Source organism: Acipenser ruthenus, chromosome 3 (assembly GCF_902713425.1).
Source record: "Acipenser ruthenus chromosome 3, fAciRut3.2 maternal haplotype, whole genome shotgun sequence".
NCBI lineage: Eukaryota > Metazoa > Chordata > Actinopteri > Acipenseriformes > Acipenseridae > Acipenser > Acipenser ruthenus.
Window position 1 is genome coordinate 66,342,084 of NC_081191.1, and position 22,429 is coordinate 66,364,512.

At 41.6% G+C, this 22,429-nt stretch overlaps 1 protein-coding gene across 3 annotated transcripts; it reads right to left on the reverse strand.

Moving 5' to 3' along the window:
- Positions 1 to 1,476: 1,476 nt before the first annotated feature.
- On the reverse strand, positions 1,477 to 20,804 carry dipk1c (divergent protein kinase domain 1C). Of its 3 annotated transcripts, XR_009319946.1 has the most exons (5): positions 20,378 to 20,804; positions 11,643 to 12,338; positions 9,152 to 9,316; positions 3,190 to 8,568; positions 2,637 to 2,690 (listed from the first exon to the last, which is right to left on the reverse strand). XR_009319946.1 is itself a non-coding variant. In XM_034058437.3 (4 exons), the coding sequence occupies exons 1-4, from the start codon at positions 20,561 to 20,563 to the stop codon at positions 2,484 to 2,486; spliced, it is 1,254 nt and encodes a 417-aa protein (XP_033914328.2). In that variant the 5' UTR covers positions 20,564 to 20,804; the 3' UTR covers positions 1,477 to 2,483. The 3 variants fall into 3 exon arrangements, 2 of the variants coding, with proteins under 2 accessions (XP_033914328.2, XP_058871082.1); XM_034058437.3 differs by lacking the exon at positions 3,190 to 8,568 and having other exon boundaries at positions 1,477 to 2,690; XM_059015099.1 differs by lacking the exons at positions 2,637 to 2,690; positions 3,190 to 8,568; positions 9,152 to 9,316 and adding an exon at positions 11,124 to 11,355.
- Between the last annotated feature and the right edge of the window lie 1,625 nt (positions 20,805 to 22,429).

Sequence of the window (22,429 nt, forward strand, 5' to 3'; positions counted from 1 at the left end):
GCATCTCCATACGCTCTGCCCAGAGCGGGCCCTGGCGTACTACGTTGACAGGACGAAAGGTTGGAGGCCGTCCGAACAATGTTTTTGTCTGCTCTGGAACTGTCCCATGGTCAAACCCTGTCTAAGCTGGAGGCTGTCTAAATGGATAGCAGACACAGTCAGGACTGCCTATACGCTGGCCAACTTGCCCCCTTCAGAATGCTCACTGCCCATTCCTCCAGGGTCATAGCTGTGTGGGCTACTCCTCATACCTTTACTACAGACTTAGGTCGTGGACCCTCAAAACCTGGTTTTAGAACTAGAGTGTTAAGGGCGGCTTCCGAGTCGACTGTTACAACAGAGGCATAGAGACGAGTTTCTTCCTCAGTTTTTTAGCCCTAGCAAATGTAATTGTGGGTTATCAAGTTTTTCCAGGACACCCTTCATTTTTGGGTGGCCTCTAACATCTTACAATTTGGTTTCACTTTACCAAATACACAGCATGTTATAGAATTGCGCCTAGCCAATACAATATTGTTTCTTAATAGATAATCCTTGTCTGTAGATTAACCTTAGGGTCATTATGCACATGTTTATTTAAATTTGATTAGAAGCTAGAACAGACAGCTCTCTGGCCAAAGTATAGAAAACTTAAAAAGTGAATAAAATTTGAATACATTATTATTTTTGTGGACATCAACTATAAAAAATGAGCCTAGTTACCGTCATTGCTTGCACTAATGCAGTAATCTCAAAACACAGTTATAAACAACTGTCTTATTTAACAATTTGGGTGCATTTTAATTTCCCTTTTGAGCATATTGTACAATTTCTCATGTACTATAGTTATCCAGGTCTGCTATGTGTCAGCTACATTGTGAATGTTATAAAACCCAATTAGTGATAAACCATAATAATGAGTTTTCTGGACACTTATCCCTCCAGAATACATCTCATCTCATCCTTCAGGCATGTGCAAGACAAAGCAAAATTGTCTCCCACAACTCAAACCATACTTCTCATCATATTTTTTGTTGTCATTCAGAAACCACAGAATACAGAAATTCAGTTAGTCTGTCACAGGACTAATGTCTGCTTGATTTATGCCAAAATGGATAGAAATATATCATATCAATCACCATCACATCTACTTTGAATATTAGAATTCATAACGTTTCCTTAAGCAGAAACATGGACAAGTAGACCCCAACACAACAGTTGTACAGTTTGTGGCTGTGCCACAATTAAAATTGTTTTGCATTGGACCTAGCATAAAGATGGGGCAATTTACAATGTATTATTATTACCTGTTAGGGCATCTCTGTGTCATCCTTTACTCAAATAGCTGAAAGATAATGGATCTGTATTCATTATGCTGTTACTGAATTTTTCATATACACTGCTTTAAGGCATTTCACAGCAAAAAACAACTAAAAGCATGTAATCCCTGTAAAAGTAATTATGAATGACCCTTTATGAAGTCCCATATATTCATGGTTGTTTCATGCAATACTTTTATTTTCATGTTATTAGTAACTGATCAATAAAGCAGAATGTTTACAAAACACTACACTTAAAACAAAACAGTAGTCCCCTTTTTCGCTATCAAAAAATGGGGCAGTGAATTACTGAAGGGCACTTAATATAGTATAATTTACCATCAACATAGCCTAACCGTGAAATAAACAAATGAGTGAATTATTGGATCATGAAATACAGTCATGCAGGAGCACGGCACACAGCCATGCAAACAAGTAAGAAGAACAGGCTATGTTGTGTTCAACTTCCCATTTTTAACAGGACAAAACCACTAAATAAATGTCATCTTTTGAAAAAGCAGCATATCTGGATTTGTGATCAGGGGAGACCAGGGAGTGTCTTCAAATTACAAGCATGACTACACCAGGTCAGTGTTTGGATGTAAATCTTATAATAAATCTTGAGCTATCATCTAGAATGTGTTATAATAAATCTTGAGCTATCATCTAGAATGTGTTAGAAAGTAAAATATTATGAGTGTGCACTCAATGCTTTACGGTTTCCTGCATTGGGTACTGCAGTTGGAATATAAAAAACAGCTTTATTTCTTTTAGCTTATTACTGTTTTATTTGTGTTTGTTTTTTAACCTCAGTGGACTGGACATGAATTCCAGTACATTTCTTAAGGTTATTGTTGTTTTCTGCCAGATTCTTTTAGTTTAATAGTTCTCATTACATTAGTGTCATTTTATTTGCAGTTTTCCCCAAATAATGTTTTAACAAGCATCCCGTTTTCCAAGAAATAAGCACCGCCAGATTTCCAAAATATGCATGTAAAAAAAATAAAAATAATTGTTAATATAAAACCAAAAAAAAGAAACAAATACTCTGGCCACAATGCAAAAGAGCCAGGCCTGTCTGCATTCGTGTCTTAGAACTTTTAACCTCATCTCACAGACGGGACAGGACAGAATCTGCCCATTACACATGTACAGTACACATCTAGAACAGGTTTTCTGTCTCCTTCATTCTTGTAATTGTCTCTGGCTAGCCTGCAGCAGCTCATACAGTTGTTTGAAGAGGATCCGATGATCTTTCTTGTTATCTGGGTACTCAGTTGGCACAGCACACCTCTGCACGGCCTTCTGTAGCTCGACTTGCAGAGGAAGACTGGCCCTGGGGCCTATCAGGCTGGGGGAGAACCAGTGGCGGAACATCTTGTCACAGATCACCTGGTGCAAACAGAATGCAAAACAAAATCTAAATGCAAAACAAAATACATTTGACACCAAATATCAGAAATACAACCTTGCTGCCCATCCAGTTTGTTACAATATCATCCATAACTATAAAACATTCTAAGACATTTCCACTAGCAATGTAAACTTTCCCCAGAAATAGCTGCTTGCCAATGTGCAACTATGTCATCCAGATTGGGATGCTCTTGCTATTAGAAATCATGAAGCCACTCTCAGCCAATTAAAATGCCTGGTTTCAGAACATTTCTGTGATCATATCTTTCCATAAATGTAGACTCATGCACAAAAGTCAACAAACTAACGACATGGGTAATGGTATTAACAATGCTTTGGGTGTTCTTTTAATTAAAACGTGGTTTATAATAAAAACATAAGAAATTCTAGAAGGAGAAAAGGCCATTCGGCCCACCTATGCTCACTCGCTATGGTGGTCTGTTAGCACTCAGGAAAGGAAAAACAAAAACACCCTAACCAGGTTAGTAGGTGAAGTGAAACCTCTGGGAATCTGGCAAAATGGAGTGCTCTTCCTCCAGACGGTGAGCTAAAGGTCTTATTGTGGTCACAGAGAGGGTTATACAATATTGTTCATGGATCCGATAGTCTCTGCTTCAACTCTGTCCGGCAGCCTGTTCCAATGTTCACCTCCCTTTTCTGTGAAAAAGCTCCTTCTCCCCTCAGTTCTGAATATACCCTTCAGCTTCCACCTGTGGCCCCTGGTTCTGTTCTTTGTGACCTGTTAATATGTACAGTTGACAGTGTCTCTTATAGCATAAAAGTGTCATCTTGTTACTCCCCTTTGTAGTCCTCTTTCCCAATCATATACCAAATCATAAGAGACAGGATCAACAATACATATTACCTACAGGCAGCTATAGGATGTAACATGACACACATTCTGAGGAAATTCGAAAAATCTTCAGCTTTATTCCAAATAAGTTATGTTGTTGTTCTGAAAACATTTGAAATAAAATATTTATATATTTATGAAGGTCCTTAAAGGTAAATATTTTATTTACTATGACCACATTGAGGTTGTTTAGAATAAGGAACATTAAATTGAGTTACAATACTGCTGAAGCAGAAAAGCATTGCAGGATATGTATTGAAAGGAACACTATTAGTTTTCTTATATTCATGACACCGACAAACTTTGAACAAAAATGTAATCTAAGTATACTTTCTTTTTAAATTAGAAGGTACAATAATATACCTTCTAAAAATTCTAAAAGTTTACCACAGTGATTTTGCATGGTAATTTTGCAGTTTTCCAATGCTTTTCTCATGGTTTTACTATGCATTTACCATAACTCTCTGGGCTTACAGTGCTTACCTATGATTTACCATGGTTCCACTAGGCTTTATTACACTTTGCTAGGCTTTTACTATGGGAAACATATAAGGGATACCCATAACATTTTAAAATGGTGGATGTCTGTCTAGAAGCAAGCATCAACATTAAAATGTCACCAATTTGAAAAACCATCTGCATCTGCTCACTGTACCACAATTAATAATGGCTGTAATTATAAGAGCTTTATCCTAATTTATAGCATACAAGAGTTATCAAAAACATTTGACTATTGTTTTAACATTTAAAAGCATACAATTTTTTCAGTCAAGTAACAGCTGTGCTGAAGATGGGCTTGAGAGAATACCACAGCTGGTGATAGTCTTTGTTTTTTATGAAAACTGCCCAACTGTAATATCCATGTCCAAATTAGGATTTCCAAAAATTCTGAGTTCCTTGGATGCTAGGAAAGACAATTCCCAAGATGGAAAATTGATTTATGACATTTCAAAACTTTGTGCATCATGCCTCCAAAACAGAATTACTCATACTTACACTTCTATTGTACCAAATGGAGTAGATTATTTGTGTAGAGACCTGCTTGAATGTTACATTTAATATGGGAGTTCCTAAAATCTTTTTTTTTTCTTTCAAGTGCTAACCCTTGCAAAATAGGGGTTGATTCAGTAAAAAAACAAAAGACCTGTTATTATCCTCTTGATTTTACTCAGTGAACAACCTCTTTTAAGTGTCCTGTTGACATGGTTAATTAACATTTCTCATAGCAGGGCCTGTGCATGTTTAAATATCTCATGCAACAGCCCTTAACCACCAATACCAACATTGCTCAATGTATTTTAATTGCTGCATACAGTTCACGGGGCGGGAGCCAGGGCTGCGAGAGGAAGAGAATGCTTCTGCAACTTAGGATTGGAACAGGGGAGAGAGAAAAGGATGGGCCCGGATTCCAACTGAGAGAGCCTTCCCTATGGAGTCGAGGATAGCCCTATTGGCCTCCGGGCCCCTGAAAATACAGAGTCCTCTGACTTCTCGGAGAGTCATTAGAGGCATTGCCTCGTGACTGGGTCCCGGTTACCGACTGGGCTCGACCCTCAGTGGACGGAATGGCTCATACGAAACCTTGACATAAGGAAGAAAAGAGAATCTAAAGGAACACAAATAATTGTTAGTTATGGGACTCGAGCACTAAGCAAGAGGGCCACGTCCCAGGAGGATAAAGGAGGAAGTAAGCCAGAGCCTTCTTTCTTGAGGCAAGATATAAGCACATGAGCTGTGAAAGAATAGTGTGGCCGGTGGTCCCCTCTGACCACACGAAGAACCTGTGGAGTTACCGAAACTCTAGGTCAGGGAAGTGAGACTCACTAACCCCCCAAAAGATGGACCACTGGCTCCCGCTGAACCCACACCTGTGAAGACAAACAAAGACTGCGTGCCAATGCATAACATAAAAGAAAGAAGAGACAAACAATGACAAACAAAAGTAACTAATAGATGGTGACGAGAGCGGGATGAGCAATCAATGAAGAGGGTGTCTAAGAAACTGAAAGATCTTTTAATAGATATGAACTTAGTTAGAGAGGAGAAAGGGCAGAGAGGGGTCTATCTTTGATATTTGCAAAAATTGACCTTGGCGGAGTTGATCTGTTTTGGATTCTCTCAGGAACACGATGAAAAATCCAAAGAAGGCGGTTAGGCACATTGCTTCCTGACCTGAGAATTGAAATCAGGATATAGAGGATATCAGTGGTTATGGGAAGTCTAGAAGGAGATGCAGGGGAAGGCTTTTGGTGATTCCTCGGAGTGTCAGACATATAGCTGGGATGGAGAGAAGGGTCGGCGAGGGGATCGCCATGCTGCAGAAGTGGAATTGAATTCCACTTTTATTATAGAGGTTGGAGATAAATGCAGTGTGTCCCGAGCGTGAACAGTGAAAGCTATGATCCAGTTTTCGTTAAAGGGTGTGGGAGATATCCTGTTCTGAGCGCAGAAGATGGAAAAAGTTGCCCACCCTGTTGCGTAAGAGGAGCGGGTGGATGCAGAGAGGGCTGCTAACATATAGGATCTTGCCGATAGGAGGAGGCTGGAGAGGGTTGGATTCAATTGAAGATTAACTGCTGGAACAGGGAACTTAAAGGGGAGATAGAAGTGCTGCTGGAACCAGGCTGCGGAACTTGACTACCTGTAGACGAGATAAAGCATCAGCTGCATTATTGTAGCTGCCTGGAAGATGGCGAGCTTGGATCACGAAATTATGGGAAACTGATATCCTTAGCTTCCCAGCAGATCCTGAATAGGTGGCAGAAGGATGGATGAATGGGCATGACTATAAAAGCGTCTCAATTACCTGCTTTTGTGAGCCAGTTGCCGTGGCCTGCTGCTTTAATGGTATTGGGAACTGTTATGTATGAAGGGAGAATTGGTCGAGGGAAATTCAGGTGTTGAGACTGGAATTTGAACTGCCTCTTGGGGCGGAAAGATCGATGATTAGGTGCTTTTTTCTCTATATTTTGTGGTTCTCTATTCTGATGGGGCTATCTTGAAGACGGGAAATGGCAGAGCTGGAAAAGGGCTGGCCAAGAATCCTTTGTCCACCTCGGCTTGAATTAGAGACTAATTAGAACGAAGATTTTTGCATACGAATGGGACAGAGGGGAGATAAAAAAGGCCGGTGGAGAAACCAGACTGCAGGCCGTCATTTAGATAAGCAACGAATTGCCTATCTGGGTGGTGTTGGAGTGCGTTGACTAGGGCTGGGATGTTAATGGAGGTGGAGAATGGATCCAGAAAATATTCTTTTTTTTTTTTTTAATTTAGTCGTCGCCAATTTTTTTACCCCAGTTTTCTCCCCAATTTAGTATGCCCTATTATTATCTTTATCCTTGGCTCACCGCTCGCAACCACCCCGCCGACTCTGAAAACGGTGGCTGGAACACGCGTCCTCCGAAATGTGCTCCTGCAAAGCTGTCATTTTTCGCACTGCAGATCCACAGTAATGCCAGCAGACCTATACTGCCGGAGGACAACACAGATCTGGCGGCTCCACTGCAGAACCACAGGCGCCCTATCAGCCACAGGGGTCGCTGATGCGCGGTGAGCCGTGGATTCCCCTGCCGACCTAAGCCCTCCCTACCCGGGCATCGCTCAGCCAATTGTGCGCCACCCCCTAGGAACTCCCGGTCACGGTTGGCTGTGACATAGCCTGGATTCGAACCTGCAATCTCCAGGCTATAGGGCACATCCTGCACTCCGCGCGGAGCGCCTTTACTGGATGCGCCACAAGGGAGCCCTCAGGATCCAGAAAATTTGATGGGGCGGCCATATTTGTCTTTAGTTATGGATTGGTAGAGGGGGAGGAGGGCAGGAATTGGAGGTGAGTTGCGGTTGCTGAATCTGGGGGGTGATGGCTGATGTGGATGGGGTTGCCATTGCCACTTTTGGGCACAGGTCCGATGAGTGCGCGGTGGATGCTCATACCCTGCATTCGTTTGCCCTGACCCCACTGAAAATACGGCTGAATAGATCTATGCTGGGGGCGGACCAAACAATGACATGATTGTTGTTAGCCAATATAGCGGCTGCTTTTGCAGAGAATGTTTTATGGTAGTCGTAGAACATAGTGCCCCCATATCTCACTGATATTTCTACAACATAAAACATATATTGGTCCATTCCTGACGGCAATGGGGGTATGCAGCACACAGAACATCTCAATAAAAGGAATATGCGAAAATGAACTCGCCAAGGGACAGATTTTTAAGCAGGCGGGGGTCGTGGGATTTCAGCGTGACTGATTAATCCAACTACTCTGTGATCAATAAATTCAGATGCAGCGATGAGAATGGAGCCTGAAGTGGATGCTGTAGCCAGGTTGTACTCTGGAACGCTGATGGATGGGACTGGGGGTGGGGCCAAAGCTGCCTGGGCGGTGAAGATGCAGTGAAGGTGGGGGCGGAGATTGGAACATGAGAGGTGGAAGGAGGAACTGCAACAGTGGTGGAGCGATTGTCTATGCCATCTAGATGAGTGTTTATTGCAGACAAAGCGTTTGCAAATGGCTGCATAAACTGCTTCATGTCATCTATAATTTTTTGATGCAGCTCTGCCATAGTGTCTTCAGCTGAAGGTAACTGCTGGGCTTCTGTTATACTTGTAGGCAGCTCTGCAGTGGTGACTTATGCGGTTGTAGCAGCTGCAGAGCGAGCAGGGGCGGGGCGACAAGTGGAAAAAATGGGCTTTGCTGAGACAGACTCGCACATAAGTCAAAATAATGTGGTCCGATCACTTCCAGGTGGAATTTGGATTTCCTTATCAAATAATGCTTTTAATAGTCTGGCAACAGGCCAGTTCTTAAAGAAAAGCTGGGCAGGGAAGGGATCCTGTTGGCGTTTCCTTTTGGAATGGCGTGGCTGGGAAAGCTCTGGGATGCCGCTGGAGGGATCGGGATGTTCCATGGATTGACTGGGTCGGAAGAAGAAGAGGTAGGTAAATCCATGTTCGGTGTCGGGTCCGGTCTTGGTTCGATAATCAGTCAGGGTAGTCATGCTGCAAGGTCAAAGCAAAATCGTGAAGTCTTATGAAAAAGGGTCAAAGCTCAAAGTCAAAGGTCGAGGAGTCGAAAATGGAATCGGGGAAGTCAGACAGGCAAGGTTTCATTCATGATAATCAATTTAATATTCTTTCTCTCTCTCTCTCTCTGTATAGGCAAAACACAATGAAAGATAAAGAGTTGAGCTGTGACTGGGTTTAAATAGGGAGTCAATGATTATAGAAAGGTGAAATTAGTCAATGATGATAGACAGGTGAAATTAGGAAGGAACAAAGCCCTGGCTCATGCCCCCTGAACTCCACAAAAGTTAACATTAATTATTCCTTCTATTATTTAAAAAGCCTGCAGCTGTTTTTGGATTACTATTTAGTGCACTGTTGACAAAATATTTAAGTGTATTGGACAGTATTGTTTTTTTATTGGAAGCGTTAGGGTTAATGATTTATTACCAGTTTTATAATACTAGCAGCTTTATATTGTTTATATAAAATGGTGGATAATGCATTTTGGTGTGACCCATTGTGCAAAACTACAAAAGCACACAATCCCTCAATAACTGTGTTTCAGAAAATAACTTACTTGCAAATTGCTGTTTATCCTTTTTGCACCACATTTGTTGGTCTGCATGTCACACTTAGAAAAACAGTCAAAAAAATTACAGTCTTCATCATTTGTGCAATTCTGTTGAAGGATGTCTCTCATTTTGGGCTCAAAGAAGGCCATGTCTACATCGATGGCAACAACCTGAAACACAAACAGTCAGCCAGTCAAACGGTGAATTCCACTGCATAGCTTTTATTGATTAACACAAAAACAACATAGGTCTGTGTCATCACTGGAAATGGTACCTCAAAGTTGTGGTACAGCTTTCAGACATACCTGATGAGTCATCTGTTGAATGAGACATTGCGTTTGTCTATCAATTATAATTATCAATTGTCTATTTTCACTGTACTGTATAAATTATATTGTAGCAAAGTCAACTGCCAAATCATCCTTTTCTCTTTAAGGGGATTATATATCTTTTGTCTGTTTTTCCTCCTATCTTTCTAACAATTCTTTTCAGGTTTCTTGGTGTGTCTCTCTCTCTTCTCCTTGCCCTCTCTCTACACGTCTACCACAAGGATCTGTCCTAGGAGCCTTTCTATTCTCAATCTATACCCGCTAACAAGGTACTCTTATCTCCTCATTTAGCTTCTCATATCACCTATATGCTGATGATACTCAGACCTTGATCTATTTTCCTTCATTTGACTCCCACATCTCCTCCTGCATTTCAGATTGTCTCTCAGCAATCTCATTTTAGACACATTCACATCACCTCAAACTCAAGATATGACTCAGGCTGTCATATCTTTGGCAGGAATCACAATAGGTCACACCCATCTGTAACTGAACAGAATGACTTGAGAAGCCTGTGTGAAAAAGGAGCACCCAGCAAGACTCTTTAGAAAGGCATTAAATATAATATTTGACTGTTCTGGAGATGAGTAATGGGAAACTAAAGTAGGCATTGCCAGACATGGACTATACATATCAGCTCACCTGTAAAATAAAACAACTGCACAGATGCAATGTCTGATGTGCCTGTTTTAGGGTTAAAACAGAAAATACAACAAAACTCAGTAGAATGTTAACTGATCTGCATTACATACAATCTTCTAAAACATTGTGAATGACCCTTTTTATCTAAATATGTATGCACTCTTGCCTACATCTGGTGAAAAAAAATCATAATGTTATTTTTTTTTTTTTTTAATTGGCATTTAATTTATTCTTTGTTAGTTTTTAAATATTGGTTCTCTGTTGTAACACAAATTAATCTGAAAAAATGAATGAACCAATGAATGCAGTGGTACAGTGTTTGAGTTTGACCTTGAATTTCAGTGCTCTGGACAAACACCAATAATTTAATTGTCATGGGGAATTTACCTTGTGGTTTAAACAATCTATGCTAGGGTGAGAGGTATCATTTATCAATATATTACTATTCTGATTCAGGAACAGGAGACTTTATCCCCACAATTATTTTATTTACAAAGGTTCTGAATTTGGCAGTTTATTTGAAATACACTACATTCTTATAACAGTAGGGATGTACAGCTATGGCCAAATGTTTTGCATTGCCCTTTAAAATTAACTAACTTTGCATCATAAAGTCGAATGAAACCTGCTGAATAATGTTACATTAAAATATTGAATTACATACCGCTTTGCAGTTTTTCATATACACATAAAGAAAAACTGACAAAAATTGAAAAATCAGACATTTTGAAATCTGACATGAAATACAGTACTACTGGTATGACTTCTGCAATATCATTTTGTAGTTTCTTTGATTACATGATGTTAAATAAAATATCTAGGGGCTCCCGAGTGGCGCATCCAGTAAAAGCACTCACTAGAGTGCAGGATGCGCTGTATAGCCTGGACGTCGCCGGTTCGAGTCCAGGCTATTCCACAGCCGACCGTGGTCGGGAGCTCCCAGGGGGCGGCGCTCAATTGGCCGAGCGTCGTCCGGGGGGAGGGAGGGTTAGGTCGGCCAGGGTGTCCTCGGCTCACCGCGCACCAGTGACCCCTGTAGTCTGGCCGGGCACCTGCGGGCTTGCCTGTAAGCTGCCCACAGCTACGTTGTCCTCCGACGCTGTAGCTCTGAGGCGGCTGCACGGTGAGTCTGCAGAGTGCAAAGAAGCGGGCGGCTGGCGGCACACGCTTCGGAGGACAGCGTGTGTTCGTCTTCGCCCCTCCCGAGTCAGCGCAGAGGTGGTAGCGGTGAGCTGAGCCTAAAAATAATTGGGCATTTCAAATTGGGGAGAAAATAATAATAAAAAAAAAACTAATTGACAACGACTAAATTTTCAAAAAAAATAAATAAATAAAATATCTAAATTATGGTCATATAGTTTTTTTTATTATTACTATTATTATGTCTAAATCCTAAAATTCTAGGTGATGCAAAAGTTTTGGCCATAGCTGTATATGCAATGTTACTATCCTCTGCTTTGTGAAAGAGCCTTATGTCTCAATGTGATTTACCCTGGTTAAATACGTTATAAGAAGACAATCTTACCGTCAGATCTTTTCTAATTGCAAAGTTTTCTGGTTTGATGTCACAGAGGTGAAGATGGTAGGAAAAGTCGTTTTCAAAGTGCTTGACCATGTCTAAAAAGCTGAGTGCAATTTTATGTATAGCCCCCTTTAAGGCTCTGTTGTTATGGCCTGTTACAGATGAACCAAAAAGTTCTTCCAGGGAAAAGAGGTTCTGATTCCAAGCATGGCCAGCTATAAGGTACTCCACTGCATAAAAGTGCCCACAGGATCCCAGTATCTTGACAACATGCTTGCTTAGATCCTGTAATATTTTGAAAAAAGTATACTCTTCCTGTTGAAGAAGGGACCACATGGTGACCAGTTCTGCCTTGGAGTATGGTTCAACTCTCCCTTGTAAATGTTTGCTCCATAGTTTTGGCACAGTTGTGTTCTCCAGTTCCAACCCCAACAAGTTTTTAATCTCCAGTGCTGCATAAAACACAATATCCATTGTGGAAACATCCTGCATTTCTTGGTAATCCAGCATACCGAAATTATTATAGGAGGAGAAGTTTTCCAGTTTTGATTTGAGTATAATGGGAATACCATGCCAGTCTGCCTGAATGACCTTTTTACCCTTTTCATAGTAAAGACATCTTTGGTACACCACTTGCTTGCTGACGCACAGATCTTCACAAAGATCCCCAGTGAGGATTCCCTCCTTATATCCATCACACTGAAACAAAGAAAACAGCAGTGAATACTGACATTGAAGCTGGTAAAGCTCGAAAGGGTAGTGCTATCAGCTGGCCATTAAAATATGGAAAATAAATGTGCTTTGGAACACTCACACATGCAGAATAAGTATTTTCTCACTTACACTTTGGTAACAGAACCACTAAGTGCTATGTTGTTATCTTATAACACAATCAACAATACATATTATTTTCTGGAATTAACCGTATTGCGCCACAGGAGTTCTCTAAAAAAGCATTCTTCAGAAAGTTTATATCATTATCTTCAATTAGGTGCTGCCGAGCGGAATAAACATACATCCAGTTTATTGCATATGCAAAGAACAAATGTATAGCACACAAAATATTAATATTAAATCATTTATTTATTATACATTTTTTAAAAGACATAGCGATCTACCGGTTTCGGCACAAATGTGCCTTCATCAGGATATTATTTTCTATTCATATCATAAACAGATATAGAATTCTTCAGATTTATTTTATTTAGTTTTACACTGCAAGATAGCGAACAACAGTCCAGTATCCACTTAACACAGGTCAATGATCCAGTACTGTATGTAATAAATATTTTCAGTTTTAGATTGTATGAGCACTTTCAAAGACTGCGCCCCAGGGCTCTATTCACAAACCTAATTAGTTGTTTAAAGAATGCTTTTTTTTATGAATAATATAAGGTTTTATATTTCTGAAATGGTTTTGTATTGTTTTTCATAAAGCCGTGAATAGTCCAATATCAAACTTGAATGTATTCATAAAAACAGACATTGAAAAAACGTTAAAGCTTTGTGAATAGAACCCCTGTTCTCTAACTGTTTCATTTGGACTTTGGTTCATTATCTCCAGAAGACAGTTCAAATCATTTAAATTATGTTTTTGGCCTGTTGTCAACCCCACTTGCATACAAGCTGAGACTTACAGTCTGACTCCTTTCCACCACATTGAGTACCAACAACTTAGAATCAAATGTTCTGCCTTAACTGGTGATAAAGGCATGCATCTTTCTTGTCTACATGTCTGTGCAGAACTGAATTGGTTAAAATTCTGCCTCAGGAAACTGTGCTAGCAATCTCCCTGGTCCACGCAGGTGCTTCTCTCCCGGACCATTACTCTATTTTGCTGACCTTACAAATTCCAAGGCACAGGCCAAAGAAAAGCAGATGTTGATCAAGCTAGAGTTCAGTGTAAACCCCCCTGCAGCTGCAAGTCTCCACCACAGTAAAAGAACAAATCTGAAGTATAAGCATGCGTGTGTAAAGGGTTATCCTTTATCTTTACAATTAAACACTTGCTGTGACTTAAACTGAAACTGTCCTTTTCTGATAGTCTTTAATCATAAGGGCACTTGACCACAATGTACTTTCAACACTGCTATTCATGAGAACCATATTTATTCTGAATGCTAATAAACTCAAAAGCACACCCTCAAGGCAAAGGGCCAGTAGACTTATCAGGGGAAAGCAATTATGGTAATCAGTCATCCAAAACTAACTATTCTAAGAATAATATGAAAGAAAACAGCAGCTACGTTCAACTTAAGTAGCTTTTGTTACCAAATATCACAGTTTTAACAATGATGTAGTTGACAATTAGTGCCATCACAGTATGTTCAGAAGCTTTGTGAAGAGCCCATCGGTAATTTAAGAAAATAAACCACATTTTGTTATATTACTTTTAAGACTACAGAGAAAAGAAGGTTGTACATGGTGTGTTTTACTTTGATTTCCAAACTGCAACAGGGTAATATACTAAATAGATACTAAGCATTAATACCTCAACTATATTTGAATTTGAATGTAAACAATAACAAGTATTTGTCATGCCGTCAAAAACCTATAAATACCTCCAATGTTTTGATTCAAACACAGGCTCCCTTGAGAAAGATATGTACAACATATCGAAACGTTGGGCAGCTGGCTCTTTGAGCTAAAATATATATATATATGTGTGTGTGTGTGTGTGTGTGTGTACTCCAAGGTACATATTGTGGCATTTCAGTGAGATGGATAAGGGGTAGTACTTACATGAGTCTACCTGAGAGTTTTACACCTAAAACACAATACAGGGACTGTGACTAGTATTAGTAATGCTACCAGATACTATTTTATCCTGTCAACAGTCTAGTGAAGTACCTTTTTCAATCCACTCCATCCTGGGACCTTGTTCCAACCATGTCCTTAGCTGCTGATTTGAGCAGTCCACGGCCTAGTTCCAATCAGGTGTTTAATGGTTTAATTTAATGGAGGTGTTCAATAAAGTAATTTGGGACCTGGTTGGAACAAGGTATTGGCATGGAATAGAATGAAACAGCCGCAAGTAAGTACCATTGTGAGTGTCCTGTTCTATACCCTGTGACAGTGAGAGCCCCATCGCTGGTTCTTGCACAAATAGGTGCAGCTGGGATGCGGAACAGGAGACGTGTTGCTAGGCAACTGATTGAGCAGGTAGGCTCGTGCTTGCCCGGCGCTGAGCTGATCTGGAGGTTTGGATTCGCTGGGGGGGCGTGCCTGGGGAGGCTGCGCGGAGATCAAAAAGCGTTATTTTGGTAATGTGACGACCTGAACTGTACACAGTATTGTAATAACCTCATCATAACCTCCATTAAATGGAGTAGACACACTCTTTTTAGTTGAATGCTTTATTCAGTTTCAGGACTCTCTCTCAGCACCCACACAGAGACCACTGCTCAGTCATCTTCAATGCATTCCAGGAACAACCACAATGAACAGTGTCGCAGCGCCTTCTTATAGGCTTAGCCTACCCCCTTTATGAAAATAGGGTACCAGGCTTCGGACACATCCCACTGGCCCTCAGCTGCACACTAGGACCAATGGGCACGCGGACAACAACCAATGGGAACAGACCAGGGAAGACAAACAAGCAGCCTGTGATGTGGGGCAAGGCAGTTGCGGTGGAGCATGACCTGTCAATTCCAGATGCAGAGTTGCACCTGGTAGACCACCTCACCCACTCGCTGCAGCACAGTACAAGGTCCCACCCAAGGAGTGTCCAGTTTGGGAGACCGTCCCTTCTTTCTGCGGGGACTGTAAACCCACACCAACTCCCCAGGCTGAAAGTGGCATCCTCTTTCCTGCATATTGTAGTTCTGCCGCTGTCGGATTTTGGGAGCCTGAAGCTGTACCCTGGCAAAGGCATGAGTGCTATCCAGGTGGTCTTGTAAGCGCTGGGCATATTCCATCCCTGGGGGTAAAGGGAGGTGGTGTGGGTCTTGCTGATCTCCAGCCACTTGCAGACGTCGCCGAAGACCTTGCTTGAGTCTGAGTGGAGCTCTTGGGGAACCTCGAACCGGGAGAAGAACCCACCGATGAGCATGTCCGCCACCGTCTGTGCCTCCTGGTTTGGCAGCACGTAGGCTTCTGGCCACTTCGTGAAGTAGTTTACTGCTGCCAAAACAAACCGGATCCCACTGTCGGTACTGGTCACGGAGGCAGGCCAGCGTTTTGTTGATGCAGATGTGGTTGGCTTGGAGTACAACGCGCCGGAGTGAGGCAGGCACCACTAATTGCAGGCAGCCCTTGACTGTGGACGGGACTTGCCATCGGAGGTGCAGGATGCCCTCCCGCAGTTCCAAGGCAGTCCACTATGACCACAAACCCTTCACAGCCTGCTAGAGAGGGGCTACTTCGGGCCACCGGTCCTCTTCCTTCCATTTCATCAGCAGGCCGAGCTTGGGGTCCTGCCTCTGCTGCTCCTGCCACTCAGTGGGAGATAGGGGCTGCACCTCTCTCAGCATCACCGTGTCCCCTTCCTCCTCCAGTTCTTCTCTCTCCCTGGCTTCCTGGGGGTTGCAGTACCTGCACCCCTCCTCGCTGCACATTCTCCTGGACAGGGCATCAGCATTGATGTGCTTCACTCTTGGCCGGTGTTGGATGTCCAGGTCGTAGGAATGGAATATTTTGAGCCAGCTGGCTACCTGTCCCTTGGGTTTCCTGAACCGTAGCAACCACTGCAGCATGGCATGATCGGTGCGGTGCACAAACAGGTGACCACAGAGGTAGGGTCGATAGTGTTCGATGGCTTTTACTACTGCCAATAGCTCCCTCCAGGTCACAAAGTAATTACGCTACACTTTGCTGAGGGCACAGTCGAAGTACGCCACGACTCTCTCTCCATCTTCAGGGGTGCCTTAGGACAGCGCCAATACCCTCGTTGCTGGTGTCAGTGTCCAGAACGAAGGGGACTGTGGTGGATGGGGCTGCGAGCACAGGAGCACTGGTCAGGGCATGGCACAGTTGGGAGAAGGCGGCCTCGTGTTTGGGGGCCTACTGGAAGTGCGGTGAAGGGGGCTGGCGATGGTGGCGAACCCCTGCACAAACTTCCGGTAGTAGAACGCGAGGCCCAGGAAGCTGAGGACTTGGCCGGGGTGGGCCGCTGCTGCATGGCAGAGATTTTCCCTGGGTCTGGGAGCAGTCACAGTTCGGCGGCCTGGATCCTCTGCAGCACCCGCCGCAGGTAGAGCAGGGCCTCTAAGAAGGTCAGAGTGTGTACCAGCAGGTTGTCCAGGTACACCACACATGTCTGGGGATGCCGTCCAGTACCCTCTCCATCAGCTGCTCAAATGTGGCCAGGGCATTGCACAATCCGAACGGCATGACGTTGAGCTGCCAGAGACCTTGTACGGTGGAGAATGGGGACTTTGGTTTGGCGTCGAGGGCGAGCTCCACTTGCCTATAGCCGCTGCACAGGTCGAGGGAGCTGAACCAGGAGGACCCAGCGATGTCCAGTGATGCGGGGAGGCGGGTAGGAGTGCTTTTTGTTGACTAGCACCGCGGGCGCAGCCCTGGGGCTGTTGGACAGCTCAATCACCCCTGCCTCTCGCACTTCCTGGATGTGGCTCCCTCGCATCAAAACAGGCAGCTGGCAGGGTGGTTCCCGACTGGTTAGGACCGGCCGGGGTCGATTTGGTGTTGAACCACCCCAGTCCATCCCCCATACTCTGGCCTGACCACAAAAAGGTGCTCAAACTCCTGTAGTAGGGCGAGGAGTTAGTTGCTTTCCTCCTCTTGGAGCTTCTTGCTGCGCCAGTACACTTTCTCCATGGCGTCACTAAGCAGGCTCTCTGACGTTGCCAGGTGAGAAGCGGCAGTCACTGTTGCTTTCACTCCCCTGTACTTTGCTCTTGGCACTCGCCTTTTGTAGGAGCCCTTGAAAGTGCTGGCATTTTCCGTGATCCGTGGGTGGTACTGGTGGCCATCGCCAATCCTGCGCTTATTATGCGTTTTCATATTTTTTTAATTGTGTTGTATAGTCTGTAAGACGTTTCTTGTTGATTTAGTACCAAGCTGGGGCAGGTTTGTCTTTGTCCGTGAGCATTTATATTAATTAAAAAATATTCAAAATGCTAGGGAAGAAAGCTGCACAAAAGATTCAATGTGTGTCACTGTCAAATAATCCTGTACAAAGGCTGTGACGGGGTACTGCCCCGTCTTTATGATCATGGTTGGGACTGGCAGGGAGGGGGTTAAAATTCCTCCCTGCCAGAAAAACATGTGAGAATGTGGCTGGAGCCCTAATTGACTAATTAGCAATTATTGATTAATTGGGCTCCAGCCACAGGGAATAAAAGCCAGGGGAGAGGCCCTGGCTAGGAGAGAGAGAGTAGGAGAAAGAGAGTTCCAGAAGAGTGTTTTGTTTGTGCTGTGTCTTTGTAAGTTTTTGGTTCCAGGCTCACATGTTTTTCTGGCAGGGATTAATTTTAACCCCCTCCCTGCCAGTCCCAACCATGATCATAAAGACGGGGCAGTACCCCGTCACAAAGGCATATTGAAGAAATGTCAGGTGATGTAAGTTTGCAGTTCACTGAACGGCTTCGTGAAAGTTGCATGTTCGCTCTTCAAATTGATGAAAGAACCGTCATCGCCAAATGTGCACAGCTCATGGATTTTGTATGTTACGTGTGTTGAAAAAGTTCTTGAAGACTTTTTATTTTGTGAAGAGCTCAAGGAGAGAACTACATGTGCCACCATTTTTGCTTAAATACCTACATTAAATCGGAGGGTCTCGAATGGAAAAAGTGTGTTGGATTGTGCACGGATGGTGCTGCAGCAATGACTGGCAAACACAGTGGAGTAACAGCAAGATTTAAGGAAGTTGTAAGCAATGCTGTAACAACCCATTGCTTTTAACATTGTCAGGCATTCACAAGCAAGTAAATGCAACCAGACCTATAAGGTTTGAATACTGGGATCAAAATGGTTAACTGTATAAAGGCCAAGGCTCTTGGCACATTGTTTAAGTGATAAAGTGTTAAAGAAGAACTGAGCGCATTTTTGCTTGAATATTACTTGGGTAACCCACAATCCAGCACTATACATTCTCCAACTCAATATATACATTCAGTAAAACTTTTAGACAGAGGTGACATATGGCTACAGTACAATAAATCAATGGGAAAAATGACTGAAAAGCCCTTTAAAAAATGTCATATGTTTCCTTGGTCTAGTGCTGAACTATTTCAAAAGGAAGGAACTGTGTGGGAGATTGATGGGGGGTTTTTTCTGAGATTTTTTTGGCCTCTTTAAATTACTGCCATCGATGGCAATTGGTTTTATAAAAGGAACCATTTAAACAGGTCTGATTGATTGCCGGGAGGGTCAATCATTCAACAGTTCTAAATATATTTTTAGCCAGGCTACGTCATGTCTGAAAAAGAAGGTAAGAAAGCCAATTTAATTTTGAAACGTGATTCAATTATGTGTTCTGTAACCACAGGAAGAAAACTGTAGACAGCCACAGACCAGGAAGAGATGTATAGATAATTTTAACACTAAAGCTCCCAGTAGCCTCAGCTACTTCCTAACCATCTCTCCAATTCAAGACATTTTAGGTGTTTGTATTCCTTTTTTCCTCTATTCCAACACATTAACCTTTCTCCCGATAGAAATGTATAACCCTTTTCTGGCATCTCTACCTTTTATAGCAAAATAATGTTGGTAATCTATACCATACGTTTATTACCCTCAGGGCCTTGCTCATGAAAATTATAACACTACTGAAATATATTCATTTTTTAAAGCCTGTTTTGATAAAAATTATATTTTCTCAAGGGGAGGTTTTTCAATTTCAAAACAATCTCTAACTTTATAACATTTACAAGTCATCACGTTTATGCTCGACACAGCATAAAACAATGGTTGGTTTAGGGTACATTATTAGGAAAAAATAAAAGTAAGGGGTCTAGGTGGTGCCCTAAACCCCACAACCATAATCTATGGGAACCTATGTTGGCTGTACTATAATGGAATACTATAATGCAAATATTCACTTACACAAACAAGAAGTGCTGGGTCTAATCATCAGTTTTAATCTCAAATGTTAATATGGGATGCATCTTACTCTTGTACTGTTATAACACAATAAACCAGCATACAGAACAAAGATTTTGATCCCCCTTTCCTGCAAGTTAGTTTATTACAAAGGCATAGGGAGAATAATACATTTTGAGGTTCATCGTCGTTAGAAAAACATGCTGCATGACATACTGTTCAAGAATACTCTGTGATATGCACAGCATGCATATTTATGACTGAGTACAAGGAGATATACATTAAATTATGTAACGAATTGTTGCTTTGAAGGTCAGTCTAATTGGTGTTTTTCTCCTCAGATTGTACACTGATTTGAAACAGAAACCCAGTCCTAGTGATGCAAATTGGAAGAGCTGCTGAAGGGTCCTGCTGCCTTTTTAACTCTCAGCAGAGTGGAAATGATACAAAAGTGCCATTCAACCATTTCTCCTGATTAGAGCTTCTTACATTATCAAACTGTAACCGACAGTGTTTTATATCATCATATTCATGCCTCATTATGAGTTGCAAATACATTGGATGTAACCCACTTATATTTGCATTTTTCCTTAGAAAGAACTTTGCATTTACTGTAAAACCTTTTTTTCCCTGTGATTTCTAAATGGTGCTAGATCAAGTTTGATTGTTGTTACTAGCATATCCTCCAACAATGCATACCTATTTGAAGTATTTTAAAATAATAATAATCCTACCACTCTTGCCAGAATCCTTTTACTTTTCTCATCAGTGCAGTAGTCAGAGAAGGTTGCCCTGTGAACAAACATCAGTGCACTCATGAAAATCCAAAAGCCAAACCAGAAGAGCATGAACAAGAGGGTGTTTTTTCTGAAAATCTTCACCCCCAGCCTCCTGAATACACAACTCCTCCAGGTTATCATTGCCTGGCTCCAGAAATTACACCATAATTAATAGCAAAATACAAGCCTGTTCCAAATGAAGTTCAAGGAAAGTAATTCTGTAAATGTGCCATTCTTCTGTAATAATCAGCTGAAGTTCCTGCCTTTGCTTTCTGAAATAGACTGAATGTAAGATCACTCATTGTCTCTTTGCATGCTGTGTGATTCTTGTAGTCTTTAGCTAACCCTGGTCCCAAGTTTCCAAAGCAGCCCCTTTGCTAGAGAGCTCTACTAATTCTCTACAGCCTTTAAAAAGGCTGAGTGAGAGCCACAAAGTTACGCCTCCTTTTGCAAACGGTCTCCTATGTCAACCAGCCCCTTTGGTTTCCAGGCAGCAGATCCAGCTTTCACTCATACAAGAATAAGTGTTGTTTTTTTTGTTGTTTTTTTTTAACAGAGCTCAGATCACAAACAGGCTTTAGGATCTTCAACATAGATGAAATAACCTCAGCGCATTTGCACGTGTGTAATTCTCTAAGGTAATGCTGTCACAATATCTTTATTCTCCCATTTGTGAAATCATGTAGTTTGAATGTAATGAGAAGTGATCAGATGTGGAAAAATAGGGGCAATCAACACTTGTACCTTACTAGTATGCCAAGTAAGACTGGATTGCGCAGAGAGGATTAAAAGTAAGGGGAAGTTATTTAGATACAATATAATTTTTATTTTATTTTATGAATTTGATATTCAAACTTGATGTTCATTAGTCTGTTGATAAAGAAGCCAATAACAGTTGAAAAGTTGAATACCAAACTTTCATTTTATTTATCACAATTAAGAAAAAAAATAGCCTTTATTTAAAAAGAAAGTGGGATTTAAACCTGCAACACTTTTGTGTAATTATTTGATACTGGAATTCAGTTGCATGTAAGTAAACAGTCCATATTATGCAATAGAGAAACATAACCAGATGATAAATGACAAAATATCAGTATTATTGCAAAACTTAATTATACTGTGGCAACATTCAAATTGGATTATTTTATTTGGTAAAACAATGTGGGCTTCAAAAACATCTGGGCTTCAGATATCAGAATCTGGGTAGATATCTCAGTGTGTCCGCACTATGTTCCAAATATTTGTACATGTGCATATAGTGGATGCGGGCTGTGGTGGTGTTCAACTGTTTCATATTAGCTCTAGTTTAGAATTTACAGACTGTGGCCCTCCCTCCTTTAAAAGGTTAACAAACTCAGCTGTTGAAAAGTGCTGGTGAAGTCTGGTTTGAATAATTCTAAATGTCATCATCATTGCTAAACTAATTCAGTTTTTCAAAAGGCAATGTTTTGTAGACAGCTCACATCCTCACAAGCCAAGGTGTATTTCTCCTCATTATCTTCAGTGAGGACATTAGCATAATCCCTGCTGCTTTGTTTTAATTATCCATCGTCAGTCTTGTACTGAATAGAAATGGCTTGATACCAAGTTCCTTTGCCTCAGCTGGGGGTCTGTTGCTTGTAAAGTACCAGGACTGTGGTGCTGTATTTTACAAATCTACTGTCTGCTAAGGGTTACAAGAACATTTCTTCACGTTAAAACAATGGTATCATAATTATATTTTTCAACTTTTTGAGTAAATAAACACCTTTCTAAATGAGAAGTTTCAGTTTCAATCTCAATGAGACATTTTACTGGAAATATATTATAAAATAAAATAAATACATATAATTAAAGCACAGCTACAAAGCAATAAGCTCCACTTGCTGTCGGTGCCATGGTGTGCTGTGGAAAACGAACCTTCAATTCACTGTGGGAAATGATAAAGCAGGTTAATGGAATCAACAGATTTAAAAGTATCCCCTAGATCAAAAATACTACCTGCAACATACTGCATTAATGAGACAT

Coding starts and splice junctions, on each gene's coding strand:
- dipk1c (XM_034058437.3), bottom strand. CDS start 20,563: ATGATAACCTGGAGGAGTTGTGTATTCAGGAGGCTGGGGGTGAAGATT. Junction 12,339..20,377: donor AAAGGATTCTGGCAAGAGTG/GTAGGATTATTA, acceptor TCTTTGTTTCAG/TGTGATGGATATAAGGAGGG. Junction 2,691..9,151: donor GGATAAACAGCAATTTGCAA/GTAAGTTATTTT, acceptor TGTTTGCACCAG/GTGATCTGTGACAAGATGTT.